The 17,444-nt window shown below is 38.1% G+C and overlaps 1 protein-coding gene across 1 annotated transcript in view; it reads right to left on the bottom strand.

The window, feature by feature from the left end:
* Positions 1-10,571: 10,571 nt before the first annotated feature.
* LOC132515953 (small proline-rich protein 2E-like) overlaps positions 10,572-17,444 on the bottom strand; it is a 45,745-nt gene continuing 38,872 nt past the window's right edge. The window contains 3 exon segments of the mRNA XM_060142344.1: positions 10,572-10,944; positions 10,947-11,123; positions 14,400-14,555. Of these exon segments, the coding sequence (XP_059998327.1) occupies positions 10,861-10,944; positions 10,947-11,102 (240 nt within the window). The 5' untranslated portion in view covers positions 11,103-11,123; positions 14,400-14,555 and the 3' untranslated portion in view covers positions 10,572-10,860.

The following is a 17,444-nucleotide window of genomic DNA, read 5'->3' as shown; positions in this document are numbered from 1 at the left end:
GACACTACATAATGATCAAGGGATCAAACCAAGAAGATATAACAATTGTAAATAATTATGCACCCAACGAAGGAGCACCTCAATACATAAGGCAAATGCTAACAGCCATAAAAGGGGAAATCGACACAAGCACAATAAGAGTAGGGGACGTTAACACCCCACTTTCACCAAAGAACAGATCATCCAAAATGAAAAAAGTAAGGAAACTCAAGCTTTAAATGATACACTAAACAATATGGACTTAATTGATGTTTATAGGATATTCCATCCAAGAAAAAAGAATACACTTTCTTCTCTAGTGCTTATGGAACATTCTCCAGGATAGATCATATTGTGGGTAACAAAGCAAGTCTTGGTAAATTTAGGAAAATTTAAATCATAACAAGTATCTTTTCCGACCACAACGCAATGAGATTAGATATCAATTACAGGAAGAAATCTGTTAAAAAAAAATCCTAACATGTGATGGCTAAACAATACACTACTTAACCAAGAGATTGCTGAAGAAATCAAAGAGGAAACCAAAAAATACCTAGAAACAAATGACAATGAGAACACAACAACACAAAACCTATGGGATGCAGTAAAAGCAGTTCTAAGAGGGAAGTTTATAGCAATACAATCCTACCTCAATAAACAAGAAACATCTCAAATAAACAACTAACGTACACCTGAAGCAATTAGAGAAAGAAGAACAAAAGAAACCCCCAAACTGAGAAGAAGGAAAGAAATCATAAAGATCCAAGCAGAAAGAAATGAAAAATAAATGAAAAAAACGATAGCAAACATCAATAACACTAAAAGCTAGTTCCTTGAGAAGAAAAATACAATTGACAAACCATTAGGCAAACTCATAAAGAAAAAAAGGGAGAAGACTCAAATCGATAGAATTAGAAATAAAAAAGGAAAAGTAACACCTGCATTGCAGAAATACAAAGGATCATGAGAGATTACTGCAAGCAACTCTATGCCAATAAAAAGGAAAACCTGGAAGAAATGGATAAATTCTTAGAAAAGCACAATCTTCTGAGGCCGAACCAGGAAGAAATAGAAAATAAAAACAGACAAAATGCAAGAACTGAAATTGAGACTGTCATTAAAAATCTTCCAACAAACAAAAGCTCAGGACCAGATGGCTTCACAGGCAAATTCTATCAAACATTTAGAGAAGAGCTAACACCTATCCTTCTCTAACTCTTCCAAAATATAACAGAGGGAGGAATCCTCCCAAATCATTCTACGAGGCCAACATCACCCTGGTACCAAAACCAGACAAGGATGTCACAAAGAAAGAAAACTACAGCCCAATATTACTGATGAACATAGATGCAAAAATCCTCAACAAAATACTAGCAAACAGAATCCAACAGCACATTAAAAGGATCATACACCATGATCAAGTGGGGTTTATCTCAGGAATGCAAGGATTCTTCAATATATACAAATCCATCAATGTGATACCACATATTAACAAGTTGAAGGGGAAAAAACATATGATCATTTCAACAGATGCCAAAAAAGCTTTCAACAAAATTCAACAGCTATTTATGACAAAGTCCCCCCAGAAAATAGGTATATAGGGAACTTACCTCAAGATAATAAAGGCCACATATGACAAACTCACAGCTAACATCGTTCTCAATGGTGAAACTCTGAAAGCATTTCCACTTAGATCAGCAACAAGACAACGTTGTCCACTCTAACCACTATTATTCAACATAGTTTTGGAAATTTTAGCCACAGCAAACAGAGAAGAAGAAGAAATAAAAGGATTACAAATCAGAAAAGAACTAAAGCTGTCACTGATGCACATGACATGATACTATACATAGAGAATCCTAAAGAAGCTACCAGAAAACTATTAGAGCTTATCAATGAATTTGGTAAAGTAGCAGGATACAGAATTAATGCACAGTAATTTCTTGCATTCCTATATAGTAATGATGAATATTCTGAAAGAGAATTAAAGAAACACTCCAATTTACCATTGCAAAAAAAAGAGTAACATACCTAGGAATAAACCTACCTAAGGAGACAAAAACCTGTATGCCAAAATCTATAAGACACTGATGAAAGAAATTAAAGATGATACAAACAGATGGAGATATATATCATGTTCTTGGATTGGAAGATTAACATTATGAAAATGACTATACTACCCAAAGCAACCTACAGATTCAATGAAATCCCGATCAAACAACCAGTGGCATTTTCACAGAACTAGAACAAAAAATTTCACAATTTGTATGGAAACACAAAAGACCCAGAATACCCAAAACAATCTTGAGGAAGAAAAACAAAGCTGGAGGAATCAGACTCCCTGACTTCAGACTACACTACAAAACTACAGTAATCAAGACATTATGGTACATGCACAAAAACAGAAATATAGATCAATGGAACAGGATAGAAAGCCCAGAGATAAAACCATGCACAAATTATTTTTTAACATCTTTATTGGAGTATATTGCTTTACAATGGTTTGTTAGTTTCTGCTTTATAACAAAGTGAATCAGTTATACATATACATATGTTCCCATATCTCTTCCCTCTTGCATATCCCTCTCTCCCACCCTCCCTATCCCACCCCTCTAGATGGTCACAAAGCACTGAGCTGATCTCCCTGTGCTATGAGGCTGCTTCCCACTAGCTATCTATTTTACGTTTGGTAGTTTATATATGTCCATACCACTCTCTCACTTTGCTTACCCTTCCCCCTCCTCATACCCTCAAGTCCATTCTCTAGTAGGTCTGTGTCTTTATTCCTGTCTTACCCCTAGGTTCTTCATGACCTTTTTAAAAAAAAAAAACTCTTAGAGGAAAACATAGGCAGAACACTCTATGAAATAAATCACAGCAAGATCCTTTTAGACCCACCTCCTAGAGAAATGGAAATAAAAACAAAAATAAACAAATGGGACCTAATGAAACTTTAAAGCTTCTGCACAGCAAAGGAAACCATAAACAAGACCAAAAGACAACCCTCCGAATGGGAGAATATATTTGCTAATGAAGCAACTGACAAAACATTAATCTCCAAAATTTACAAGCAGCTCATGCAGCTCAATAACAAAAGAAACAAACAACCCAATCCAAAAATGGGCAGAAGACCTAAATAGACATTTCTCCAAAGAAGATATACGGATTGCTAACAAACACATGACAGAATGCACAGCATCATTAATCACTAGAGAAATGCAAATCAAAACTACAATGAGATATCATCTCACACCAGTTAGTATGGCCATCATCAAAAAATCTAGAAACAATAAAGGCTGGAGAAGATGTGGAGAAAAGTGAACCCTCCTGCACTGTTGGTGGGAATGTAAAGTGATACAGCCACTATGGAGAACAGTATGGAGGTTCCTTAAAAGACTACAAATAGAGCTACCATACGACCCAGCCATCCCACTACTGGGCATATACCCTGAGAAAACCATAATTCAAAGAGTCATGTACCAAAATGTTCATTGCAGCTCTATTTACAATAGGCAGGACATGGAAGCAACCTTAGTATCCATAACAGTTGAATGGATAAAGAAGATGTAGCACATATATACAATGGAATATTACTCAGCCATAAAAAATACCGATATTGAGTTATTTGTAGTAAGGTGGATGGACCTAGAGTCTGTCATACAGAATGAAGTAAGTCAGAAAGAGAAAAACAAATACCATATGCTAACACACATATATGGAATTATTTTTGATAAAGGAGGCAAGAATATATAATGGAGAAAAGACAGCTTCTTCAATAAGTGGTGCTGGGGAAACTGGACAGCTACATGTGAAAGAATGAAATTAGAAAACTCCCTAACTCCATACACAAAAATAAACTCAAAATGGATTAAACACCTAAGTGTAATGTCAGACACTATGAAATCCTTAAAACAAAACCTAGGCAGAACACTCTATGACATAAAGCACAGCACGAAACTTTTTGACTCACCTCCTAGAGAAATGGAAATAAAAACAAAAATAAATGGGACCCAATGAAATTTAAAATCTTTTTCACTGCAAAGCAAACCATAAACAAGACGAAAAGACAACCCTCAGAATGGGAGAAAATATTTGCCAATGAAGCACCTGACAAAGGATTAATCTCCAAATTTTATAAGCGGCTCATGCAGCTCAATATCAAGAAAATAAACAACCCAATCCAAAAATGGGCAGAGGACCTAAATAGACACTTCTCCAAAGAAGATATACAGATTGCCAACAAACACATGAAAGGATGCTCAGCATCGGTAATCATTAGATAAAAGCAAATCAAAACTACAATGAAGTATCACCTCACACCAGTCAGAATGGCCATCATCAAATAATCTACAAACAATAAATACAGAGAGGGTGTGGAGAAAATGAACACTCTTGCACTCTTGGTGGGAATGTAAATTGATACAGCCACTATGGAGAACAGTTTAGAAGTTCCTTTAAAAACTAAAAGTAGAACGTCCATACAACCCAGCAATCCCACTACTGGGCACATACACTGAGAAGAACATAATTCAAAAAGAGTCATGTACCACAATATCCAGTGCAGCACTATTTACAATAGCCAGGACATGGAAGCAACCTAAGTGTCCATCAACAGAAGAATGGATAAAGAAGATGTGGCACATGTATACAATGGAATTTTACTCGGACATAGTTAGGTGGATGGACCTAGGGAGTGTCATACACAGTGAAGTAAGTCAGAAAGAGAAAAATAAATACTGTATACTAACACATATATATATGGAATCTAAAAAAAATGGTTCTGAAGAACCTAGGGGCAGGACAGGAATAAAGACCCAGACGTAGGGAATGGACTGAGGACATGGGGAGGGGGAAGGGTAAGATGGGACGAAGTGAGAGAGTGGCATGGACTTATATATACTACCAAATGTAAAATAGATAGCTAGTGAGAAGCAGCCACATAGCACAGGGAAATCAGCTCAGTGCTTTGTCACTACCTAAAGGGGTGGGATATAGAGGGTGGGAGGGAAACACAAGATGGAGGAGATATGGGGATATATGTATATGTATAGCTGATTCACTTTGTTATAAAGAAGAAACTAACACACTATTGTAAAGCAATTATGCTCCAATAAAGTTGTTTAGGGAAAAAAAAGGAAAGACTAAAAAAAATAAAAGGGTGAAGAAATAATATTTCCCATTAGAGTGATATTTCCATAAGACTCATATGTTTTTTTAAATATTTTATTTAATCTTCATATTAGATTTTTGAGTTAGATATTTTTTTCACTTACTAACTGAGAAAATGAGTTTCGTGGATTTAAGTAATTTTCCAAAAGTTATGGCTATTAAATGATACTTAAGGTCCTAATAGAATTATCTTTCAAATCTAGTTATTTTATAGATAAATAGATAGGGAGAGAGAGAGGGGGAGAGAGAGAGAGAGATGTGTGTGTATTTTTTTAAAAGGACAGTGAGTTTAGTGTGGTACGCCGAAAGAAACATGAATGTGACATGAATATTGGTTGTGACAGAGGAAATGAAAGAATGAGATGACTCCAAGTGTTTTTTTGAAAGAAAACTCAGTCAGCAAGATCTATTCGCTTGTTAGCTATCAGGAGAAAAAGCTATGGACTAATCAATGCCAATAACACCTTTTTAGTCTGGGTGAATTAGGAAATGGTCAGTCAATTAACAGAACTTTAATAATCAAAGTTTAGGGTTAGTGAGAGGAGAAATACAAAATTACTTGTAGAATGCTGATTTTAAGGTCATTTCAGGACCTCTCAATGGAAATTCACAACAGGAGTTCTGGGGAGATGAGAAGAGAAATAACATTGATGTTATTGATATATTACTGTTAGAAGTTTAAAAATGTGTGTTTGGGAAGTTTTATTGACCATAAATTTATAAGGTGTTATATTGGCTTCAAATCAAAGACAGTTAATGCAGTGGGAAAAAAAGCAGGTTGGAGCCAGGGTTGTGACTACATGTTCTTTTACTTCAAATAATAATAGAAAATACACATGCAGTCCATCTATACTAACTTCAAACACTTGTAATGTATGAATGAATTTGTGTGTAAATATTTTATAATCTAACAAAAGAATAAAATACATTGTTTTTGTGAAAAAATGAATAAATAAATAAATACTGAAAGCTTCAACAAAAGATGTGCAAGACCTTTACACTGATCACTATAAACTTGCTGCTGAGAGAAAATAAATAATTGGCGAAATATCCCTTGTTCATGGATCAAAAGACTCAGTATTGCTGAGTTATCATTTCTTCCCAAATTGATCTATAGATTTAATGTAACTCCAATCAAACTGCCAGTGGGATTTTTAAAGAAATTGACAAGCTAATATAAAATGTACATAACAATGAATACTACTTGGAACAGCCAAGATGATTTTAATAAGGAACATCAAAGTTGGAGAATTAATTTTAGGATTGCATTATAGAGCTACACTAATTAAGACAGTATGCTCTCAGCATAAGAATAGACAAGAGATCAATAGACAATAATAGAAAATCCAGAAATAGACCCACAACATATATGGTCAATTGATTTTCAACAAAAATCCTAAGATAATTCAACGGACAAAAAAAATAATCTTGTCAACAAATGGTACCCTTACAGTTGGATACTGATACAGAAATTAATGAAGCTTTGACCTTTGCTTCACACCATACAAAAATCAATTGAAATGTATCACAGACTAAAATGTAAGATCTAAGACTCTACAATTCCTGGAGGAAAATAGGCGAAAATCTTAGTTACAGTGGGGTAGGCAAATTGTTTTTAAAAATCAGTATCCAGGGGCTTCCCTGGTGGCGCAGTGGTTGAGAGTCCGCCTGCCGATGCAGGGGACATGGGTTTGTGCGCCGGTCCGGGAAGATCCCACATGCCGTGGAGTGGCTGGACCCGTGAGCCACGGCCGCTGAGCCTGCACGTCCAGAGCCTGTGCTCCGCAACGGGAGAGGCCACAACAGTGAGAGGCCCGTGTACAGCAAAAAAAAAAAAAAAAAATCAGTATCCAGGAGTAGTATTGTTGGGTCACATGGTAGTTCTATTTTTAGTTGTTTTTTTTTTAAGGAATCTCCATACTGTTCTCCATAATGGCCGTATCAATTTACATTCCCACCAACAGTGTAGAAGTGTTCCCTTTTCTCCACACCTTCTCCAGCATTTATTGTTTGTAGATTTTTGATGATGACCATACTCTCCTATGTGAAGTGATAGCTCATTTTAGTTTTGATTTGCACTTCTCTAGTAATTAGTGATGTGGAGCATCTTTTCATGTGCCAGCAATCCCACTTCTGGGCATATGCCCAGAGAAAACCATAATACCAAAAGGTAAATTCACTCCAATATTCATTGCAGTAGTATTTACAATAGCCAGGACATGGAAACCACCTAAATGTCCATCAACAGGGGAATGGATAAAGAAAAGGTGGTACATATATACAATGGAATATTACTCAGCCATAAAAAGGAACAAAATAATGACATTTGCAGCGACATGGATGGGCCTAGGGATTGTCATACAGAGTGAGGTAAGTCAGAAAGAGAAAGACAAATATTGTATAATATTGCTTATATGTGGAATCTAGAAAAATGATCCAGATGAACCCATTTGCAAAGCAGAAAGAGTGACACAGACATAGAGAACAAATGCATGGATAACAAAGGAGTAAAGGGGGGGTGGGATGAATTGGGGGATTGGGATTGACATATTTACACTACTATGTATAAAATAGATAACTAATGAGAACCTACTGTATATCACAGGGAACCCTACCCAATGCTCTGTTGTAACTTAAATGAGAAGGAAATCCAAAAAGGAGGATATATATGTATATGTATAGCCAATTTGCTTTACTGTAAAGCAGAAACTAACACAACATTGTAAAGCAACTATACTCCAATAAAAATTATTTTTAGAAAAACAAAAGTACAAAGAAATATATAGATTTGAGTTGAGAAAATACAGTATCATGTTACATTGCAAATGAACAAATTGATAAGTAAAGATATAAAAGGTTTTGTTCAGTGTTAGGGCAAGAAAATGCTGAAATCAAACTTTGAGCATGGGTCTATCTCCTAATTCATTTCTTTTTATCTTATCATATTGCCAGATATTTACTTAATAAAATGAAATATATGTTTGAAAAAATCAGTATCCAAAATTTATAAAGTCAGTCATAAAAAGACAGACAGCCCAATAGAAACATGGGCAACAGACACTGCACACAGAAAAAAAATGATGCATCCAAATGGCCAATAAAAGTACTTTCAAAGCTTCTAAAAGTCATTAATACTTAATAAACAGTTTATTCAAAACACAAGGATAGATCACTACTCACAATGTACACCAGATGTGTAAAAGGTTCAACAGTGTGGAAATGATCAACTAATTTAAAGAGATAACATAAACAGCAAATACAGTACACCACTGCTAGGGGGTTTAAATTGGTCCAAGTATTTTGGAAAACAGTTTGGCATTATCTATCAAAGTACAAGATGCATATACTTCTGGGAATATACCCTAGAGAAATGTGTGAACAGGTGCACTAGCAGGTATGAAGAAAATGTCACAGTATCCCTAATAGCTCCAAATAGGAAACGACTTAAAGGTCAACCAAGAGTAGAGCAAAGAGAGAAAAGAAGTGTTGTATAGCCATACAATGATATTCTAAAATACACCAGTGAATAAACTAAAACTATATAGTGTTAATTGAAAGAGACAAAAAGATGGCATGCAGTATAATTCCTTTTTTATAAAGTTCAGAAACTGAAAAACTTAACTATAGCTTTTAGAGATGCCTCTATACTGGTGGTTAAAAAACATAAAGAAAAACAGGAAAGTGATTATTAGGAGTCAGGATTGTGGTTACTTCTAGTGGAGAAGGTATAGGATGTAATTTAACAAGGAAACTTGTGTCTTTTGAAGGATTGGTAATGTTATTTTTCTTGACTTTGTATTTCTTGACTAACAATAAAAGCGTGATCAGTTTATAATTATCCACTCTCAGTTATACAGCTAAAGTTTATGAACTTTCTAAATGTGTTCATCATGTGCCCCCAAAAAACGAAGGGCTTTTATTTTTTGTTTTTCTTAAAGACAAAAGAGAGGGGGAAATCTATCCACTATAATATTAGGTCAGAGCCCTTTTCAAGAGTGTAAAGTCAACCCTCCTAAAAAGAAAATCAATTCTTTTAGCATTGGCTGCACAAGAGTAGACTTTCCTATACATTTTGGTACCTATAAGGTGATGGAAATTAATGGGGTCAACTTCCCTATAAGATGGGAAACTGGACTTCCCTGGTGGCGCAGTGGTTGAGAGTCCGCCTGCCGATGCAGGGGACGCGGGTTCGTGCCCCGGTCCGGGAAGATCCCACATGCCGCGGAGCGGCTGGGCTCGTGAGCTATGGCCACTGAGCCTGCGCGTCCGGAGCCTGTGCTCCGCAACGGGAGAGGCCACAACAGTGAGAGGCCCGCGTACCACAAAAAAAAAAAAGATGGGAAACTAATAGACTGACATGTCACCTAGTGACCCTCTCAAAATAAATTTTCATCTTGCAAAAGAGTTTTAATTTATTCCTCAGTTCTTTTAACCTTTTTTGAAAATGTCTTTGAAAGGCCATATGTACTTTTAATTAAAAGAAATAATATATGATAATTGAAAATTACAGTTATAAGATTTTAGACCTTTGACCCTCTGCATAATATGGCTGTCAAACTGTGAATAAATTATCAAAATCTTTATTACGTCTTCAAGATCCAACCTCTCGGACCTCAGTTGGGAATAGTGTCTCCTTGATCACTGTTCTCTCTGCTGTTACTTTGCTCTGCCTTAGCACTTGCCATCCCCTTTCACTGGTACAGTACACCCCAGATATGCTTACCTACCCACAGTTTACTCTTCTGTTCATTCAGGTCTTTGCCCAAAGAGCCACTTTGGAAGAGCTTTTCTAAACAATTTTCTCTAACCCATGTCTAACTATTATTTGTCGTGTGTGTTTGTGTGTGTGTGTAAAATTCCCTCAAGAATTTAGGCGGACAAGGACTTTGGTCACCATCATAATATCCCTAGCACACAAGAGACTAGCTGGCACTTGTTATATAATTAGGAAAAATTTGTGAATAAATTAATTAATTTCTATTAGTCCACTGAGTGGAATACATTCTTTCCTACTTTTTACAGATAAGAAAACTGAGGCTGAGAGAGTTCAATTTTTTTCATGGTCACACAAGGTATGAGGAGGTAGAAATGAGTTTGAAACCAATAAAAGAATTATTTGATGTGTCCAATCCTAAAGGCATATTTCAGGCAAAACTGAACTCACTGATGGAATAAGTCTAACTCTAATAATTCAATAGGAATGAAAAAGAATGCTCAGAAGAGTAGTTGTAGTTGACAGAAGAGATTAAAAACACTAAATGCAAAAATTAAAAAAGAAGAAGAGAAGAAGAAGAACAACAACAAGAAAAAGAACAAGAAGAACAAGAAGGACAAGAACAAGAAGAAGAACAAGAAGAAGAAGAAGAAGAAGGAGAAGGAGAAGAAGGAGAAGAAATGTGGGCTCAACCATGAAATGTGCTTTATTGGAGAAGTAAAAGAATATACACACTAAGTGCTCACAGGGTAGAGATCACAGCCTGATTACAGACAAGCAGATGGCAAAGCAAGATCAGGTGATGATCCTGCTGCTCTTCTTCCAACAACATGGTGTCTTCTTCAGGAACCAGGCCTTTTCTCTGTCAGCTGTCAATCCAGGAGGGAGGTTAAGGAAGAAGCAGTCCATCACCATGGCTGAAGGGAGGATGATGGAGTCCTAGGACTAAGAAAAGCTTAGATCTTGTTGTTTCATGGTCCTGATGAAATCTGGTGCTGTTACTTGTACTTGGGTGGACACTTCTGCTGGCAGGGTGTGCATGGATGCACAGGAGGACATTTCTGCTGGCACAGTGGATGTGGCACTGCACAGGTGGGCATGGAGGACAGGGACATGGCTCCAGACAGTTTAGAGGTGGGCAAGGTTCAGGGCACTTATGTGGGCAAGGCTCAGGGCACTTAGGTATGAAAACAGGAGTTGACTGGCAGGGCTGCTTGCACTGATGCTGCTTGTAAGTCATCTTTCCTGGGTCTCAAGGAATCTGAAATACAAACAGACAACACTGTTCATAACAGAGACAGTCCTACTGGTAGAACAATTAGCTGGGCACACAACCCTTCCGTCTCCAAGGACTTTCTTTGATCCCTTATAGAGTCTTTATAGTTTTGTGTAACTTCTTCACCATTCTTTTTTAGCACCTCTTGCCCTCAGATCTTCAGTTTTTTCTGGTTAATCTCTCATTCTACCACTTTCTAAAGACAAAATTTCCTATGCAGGTGTTGTGTGAATACAAACACTATCTGGAGAAGAACCCGGAAATAAATTGTAGCCAATCCCAAAACAAATCTCTACTTATATCTCCCATGAGGCCCTGGTTGCTGGTCTAACTGACGTGACTGTGGGCTTTTAAGGAGAAATGCAGAGGTCCAAACCCAGCACTCAATGGGATTGAACTCTGAGAGGGATGCATTTGGAACTAATGTAGGGTGGGCTACAGCACAGCATTTCATCTCTCTTACTCTCCTTCAGTTTAAGATCATACCTCTGACTACATTTCTCTCATCACATTCAGGATCACCTACCAAATACCAGTTAAAATTTACCCCTAAAACCTCATTATCTTCTTTTCCGCATATGGAGCACTAATTGGTTAAAATAAAGTCACCTACACCTCCAGGTTCAATCTTACCACTCAAGTGCCAAAAAGACCTCTAAGATTTGTACTCACCGCAGGCTCCAAAGAAAACCTATCACTGAGTGTCACGAAGATAGCACCACTGAGATGGAGACTCCTTTTATAAGGGCCAGGCAGCCCCACACAAGGAGAACAGCCCAGGACTGACATGATGCACTTATTTCCCAACCCAAATACCATCTGCTGGCAATCTCAAAAATGACTTACCACACTCATGCTGATATCACAAAACTTCTTTGTCCACGATCTTCCTCACCCTTCACTGAGGAAGTGCACAGTGATTCACTCGAGACCTTGTCTCATATTTCCTATGCCAGTGTTATGTGCCAATTAGGAAATAGGAGAAAATCTTTGACAGCATGTTGCTCTTCCATAGTCAGAGATGGTGCTTCCCCCACTCCCCAGCTCCCAAGCATCTGGTATGTAAAACTCACTACCTCATTCAATTTCGCCTGCCCAGCACCCAGCTTTGTTTCCCCTGGTGGTAGAGACCAGGGTTTGCTAAACCCACATATTTTAACCCCTACCCGCAGTTTTTCTAAACTCCCCTTTTACCATGTTCTACTGGTCTCTTGGCTTTTCTTGACAATTAAATGACTTAAACAGAGCCACAAAATCTTATCTTGATTTCCTAGTGCTGACAGTCCCATGTTGGGTGTGTTTTCAGATAGCTCCCTAAATGAGCTTGAACAGGACTGCATGATCCCTCAGTTTCCTAGGCCATAAGATTACAGGCTGGGGCCACTTCCTAAAGCTCTACATTTGCATATTTACACACTGATCTGGTCTCTGGGGCCCCCACGACCATGAGTGACTTGTGGTCTACTAGAAACCCAAATTCCTCTCTTCTCATTACCTTCAAAATTGATTCAATGTCTGGGATGTACCCATTTAGAAGTTTTCCACTCATACTCCCAAAATATCTTGTGCTACTTTCCCCTACAAAAGTTAATTCAATGGACTCTATCAGGCCCTCTCTTTTGAAATGACATTTAGTGCATTTTCAGATATTCTTAGTACACTCAGGGAATGAAACTCCAGGAGTCATTGATCCCACCATTCAATTCATGGGTATTTTTCCCTAAATATATAAAATATGGCTGACAGAGAACCCTGTGATAATTTATTAGTATAATTTGCTGAACCACAGTAACACTTCAGCTAATATTATGCACTACGCCCTCCAGGGGAAAACTTGAGTGCCTTGGCTATGTAGAAATCTATTGGCAACAGTACTGTGTGACATCAAATATTTCCCACCCTCCTTGAAGATCAGTTTACCTACACAGCTGTAAATTAGAGATAAAAAAATACCCGCCTCAAATTTTTGCTACAAAAACTCAACAAAATGCCTAATATAATTTCTTTTGCTTTAAGCTGATGAGTTTATAGTAACTTGTTACAGCAGCAGTAGGAAATGAATACAAAACTGTAACATTCCTTTTCTGTTTAAGTCTTTATCATTTCAGAGTATTTAAATAATGTGCAAATTAAGAAATGGGATTATTGAGTCAAAAACAAAACTATCAATATATTTAAAATGTATGGCATTAATTTCCAAAATGTTTTGATCAAATGACACTCCCACCAATAGTATGTGATAGTGCCTAATTCACTTTCTTTTTAATAAATTTTCAGTGTGGGTCTATCGATCTCATATTTCACTTATAGTTAGCAAGCAAGTTTCAGTCTGACTGTCCTTGATAACTGTTTCACTTCCTATCACATTATGGAAAAATCTGTTACAAGCACTTTAAGACTGCCAGCAGCTCCTATATAGCCTTTAAGTCTCTGTTAGGAACCAGGTATGACAAGAGTATTGGCTGCATACAAAGATTTCTGGTTATTTTGACTAAGAAAATCTGCACTTTGACACTTCTTCAAGAATCAGGATGTACAGAGTAATATTCATGGGTGGTGAGTATAATATTGTGTTTATGAAAAACCCTCCCAACCCTTTCTTAGTTGTATCTAAAACATTTGAACTTCCTCTAAAATGAACTGGATGTATGTCTCTGTATATAGATATTCACCCACACAGTAATGGCATATTTCTGTAAAGAGACACAAAGAGATGCCCCTGTAGATGGTATCTGGCTCATTACTAACCCTACAAATTTTTTTTAATCTTTGACATGCATTCTCTCAAATTCACTTGGCTTAAATTAGATTGTTCCATATATGAAGATGCTTATCAGTAATCTGGAGTCTATTTTGTTGGCTAAAGTAGTCTACATTTTAAAAACCTCAAGATAATATCTTGCTGCCAATTTTTCTAAGAAAGGATATTGCAAGGAGTACCTGCTTACAATCAGATAAGCCAAGGAAGCATTGCTCTGCTATTATCATGGCTAGACAGTTGAAAGAATAGTGTCTGCCTTGAAAACTTCCCAGTATAAAATGATGTCTGCTGTGCTTTGCAGAGTGAGTTACTCTGGGTTCAGTTAAGCACTTGATAATACATAGTTCAGGAGCGTGAAGGAAACCCAGGCTTTGCCTACAGGTACCCTAGACACACCTCCAAGCAGGGAGTGGCAACCCTTCTTCTAATTGTAAAGAGAAACCCAATTTCAGAGGGGGATTGACATATATACACTAATATGTATAAAACAGATAACTGACCTTCAAGAAGGCAGAGGAGTAAGACGTGGAGATCACCTTCCTCCCCACAGATACATCAGAAATACATGTACATGTGGAACAACACCTACAGAACACCTACTGAATGCTGACAGAAGACCTCAGACTTCCGAAAAGGTAAGAAACTCCCCCACATACCTGGGTAAGGCAAAAGGAAAGAGAAAAAAAAGGAGACAAAAGACTAGAGACAGGACCTGCACTTTGGGGAGGGAGCTGTAAAGGAGGAAAATTTTCCACATGCTAGGAAGCCCCTTCACTGGTGGAGACGGGGATTTGCACGGCAGGGTGGGAAGCTTCAGAGCCATGGAGGAGAGCACAGCGACAGAGGGCAAAGCGGAGAGATTCCCGCACAGATGATCAGTGCTGACCAGCACTCACCAGCCTGAGAGGCTTCTCTGCTCACTCTCCTGGGCGGGTGGGGGGTTGGAGCTGAGGCTCTGGCTTCAGAGGTCAGATCCCAGGGAGAGGACTGGGGTTGGCTGCGTGAACACAGCCTGAAGAAGGCTACTGCACCACAGCTAGCCAGGAGGGAGTCTGGTAAAATGTCTGGCTCAGCCTAAGAGGCAAGACACCATTGTTTCATGGTTCACGAGGAGGAGCGATTTAGAGCACCGCCTAAATGAGCTCCAGAGACAAGCGTGAGCTGTGGCTATCAGGGCAGAAACCAGAGATGGGCATGAAATGCTAAGGCTGTTGCTGCAACCACCAAGAAGCCTGTGTGCAAGTAAAGGTCACTATCCACACCTCTCGTCCCAAGAGCCTGTGCAGCCTGCCTCTGCCTGGGTCCCGTGATCCAGGGACAACTTCCCCGGGAGAAAACATGGTGCACCTCAGGCTGTGGCAATGTTACGTTGGTCTCTGCAGCCATAGGCTCACCCTGCCTTCTGTACCCTTCCCCAACCCCGGCCTGAGTGAGCCAGAGCTCCCTAATCAGCTGCTACTTTAACACTGTCCTCTCTGAGTGAAGAAAAGACGCCCTCAGGAGACCTACAGGCAGAGGTGTGGCCAAATCCAAAGCTGAAGCCCAGGAGCTGTGCGAACAAAAAACAGAAAGTGAAATTTCTCCCAGCAGCCTCAGGAAAAGAGGTTTAAATCTCCACAATCAACTTGAGGTACCCTGCATCTCTGGAGTACCTGAATGAACAATGAATCATCCCAAAATTGAGGTGGTGGACGTTGGGAGCAACTGTAAACTTGGAGTTTGCGTTCTGCATCTAATCTGTTTCTGGTTTTATGTTTATCATACTTTAGTATTTAGAGTTTATTATCATTAGTAGATTTTTTATGGATTTCATTGCTCTCTTCCTTTTTTTCTTTTTCTATATAGATTTTTTTCCCTTTTTCTCTTATTGTGAGTGTGTAGGCGCATGCTTCTTAGTGAGATTTTGTCTGTGTAGCTTTGCTTTTACCATTTGTCCTAAAGTTCTGTCGGTCCGTTTTTCTTCTTTTGTTTTGTTTTAGTTTTCCTAGTATAGTTTTTAGCACTTATTATCATTGGTGGATTTGTGTTCTGTTTTTGTTGCTCTCTTCTTCCTTTCTATCTTTTTCTCTTTTTTATTTTTACTTTACAATTTTTTTATTTTAATAACTTTATTTTATTTTATTTTTTCACCCTTTTCTTCTGATCCATGCAGCTGACAAGGTCTTGGTGCTCCAACCAGGTGTCAGGCCTGTGCCTCAGAAGTGAGAGAGACAGCTCAGGACATTTATCCAAGAGACACCTCCAAGCTCCACATAATATCAAATGGCAAAAGCTCTCTCAGAGAACTCCATCTCAACGCTAAAACCCAGCTCCACTCAACGACCAGCAAGCTCCAGTGCTGGACACCCTTTGCCAAACAACTAGCAAGACAGGAACACAAAACCACCCATTATCATACAGGCTGCCTAAAATCATAATAAGGTCAGAGATACACCAAAACACACCACTGGATGCAGTCCTGCTGACAAGAAAGACAAGATCCAGCATCATCCACCAGAACACAGGCACCAGTCTCCTCCACCAGGAAGCCTACACAGCCAACTGAACAAACCTTACCCACTGGAGGCAGACACCAAAAACAATGGAACTATTACCCTGCAGCCTGTGAAAAAGAGACCCCAAATACAATAAGTTAAGCAAAATGAGAAGACAGAGAAATACACATTAGATGAAGGAGTAAGGTAAAAACCCACCAGACCAAACAAATGAGAAGGAAATAGGCAGTCTATGTGAAAAAGAATTCAGAACAATGAGAGTAAAAATGTTCCAAAATCGTGGAAATATAATGGAGAATATACAAGAAAAGTTTAAGAAGGAGCTAGAAGAACTAAAGAGCAAATAAACAATGATAAACAACACAATAAATGAAATTTAAAATTCTTTAGAAGGAATCAATAGCAGAATAACTGAAGCACAAGAATGGATAAGTGACCTGGAAGATAAAATAGGGGAAATAACTACCACAGACTAGAATAAGGAAAAAAGGAATGAAAAGAATTGAGGACAGTCTTAAACCTCTGGGACAACATTAAATGCACCAACTTTAGAATTATAGGGGTCCCAGAAGAAGAAGAGAAAAAGAAAGGGACTGAGAAAATATTTGAGAGATTATACTTGAAAACTTCCCTAATATGGGAAAGGAAATAGTCAATCAAGTCCAGGAAGCACAGAGAGTCCCATACAGGATAAATCCAAGGAGAAACACACCAAGACACATATTAATCAAATTCTCAAAAATTAAATACAATAAAATATTAAAAGTATCAAGGGAAAAACAACAAATAATATAAAAGGGAATCCCCATAAGGCTAACAGCTGATCTTTCAGCAGAAACTCTGAAGGCCAGAAGGGAGTGGCAGGACATATACAAAGTGATGAAAGGGAAAAACATACAACCAAGATTACTCTACTCAGCAAGCATCTCATTCAGATTTGATGGAGAAATTAAAATCCTTACAGACAAGCAAAAGCTAAGAGAATTCTGCACCACCATACCAGCTTTACAACAAATGCTAATGGAACTTCTCTAGTTAGGAAACACAAGA

This window comes from Lagenorhynchus albirostris, chromosome 2 (genome assembly GCF_949774975.1).
Source record: "Lagenorhynchus albirostris chromosome 2, mLagAlb1.1, whole genome shotgun sequence".
Lineage (NCBI taxonomy): Eukaryota > Metazoa > Chordata > Mammalia > Artiodactyla > Delphinidae > Lagenorhynchus > Lagenorhynchus albirostris.
This window is presented reverse-complemented; position numbering and strand designations above follow the sequence as displayed.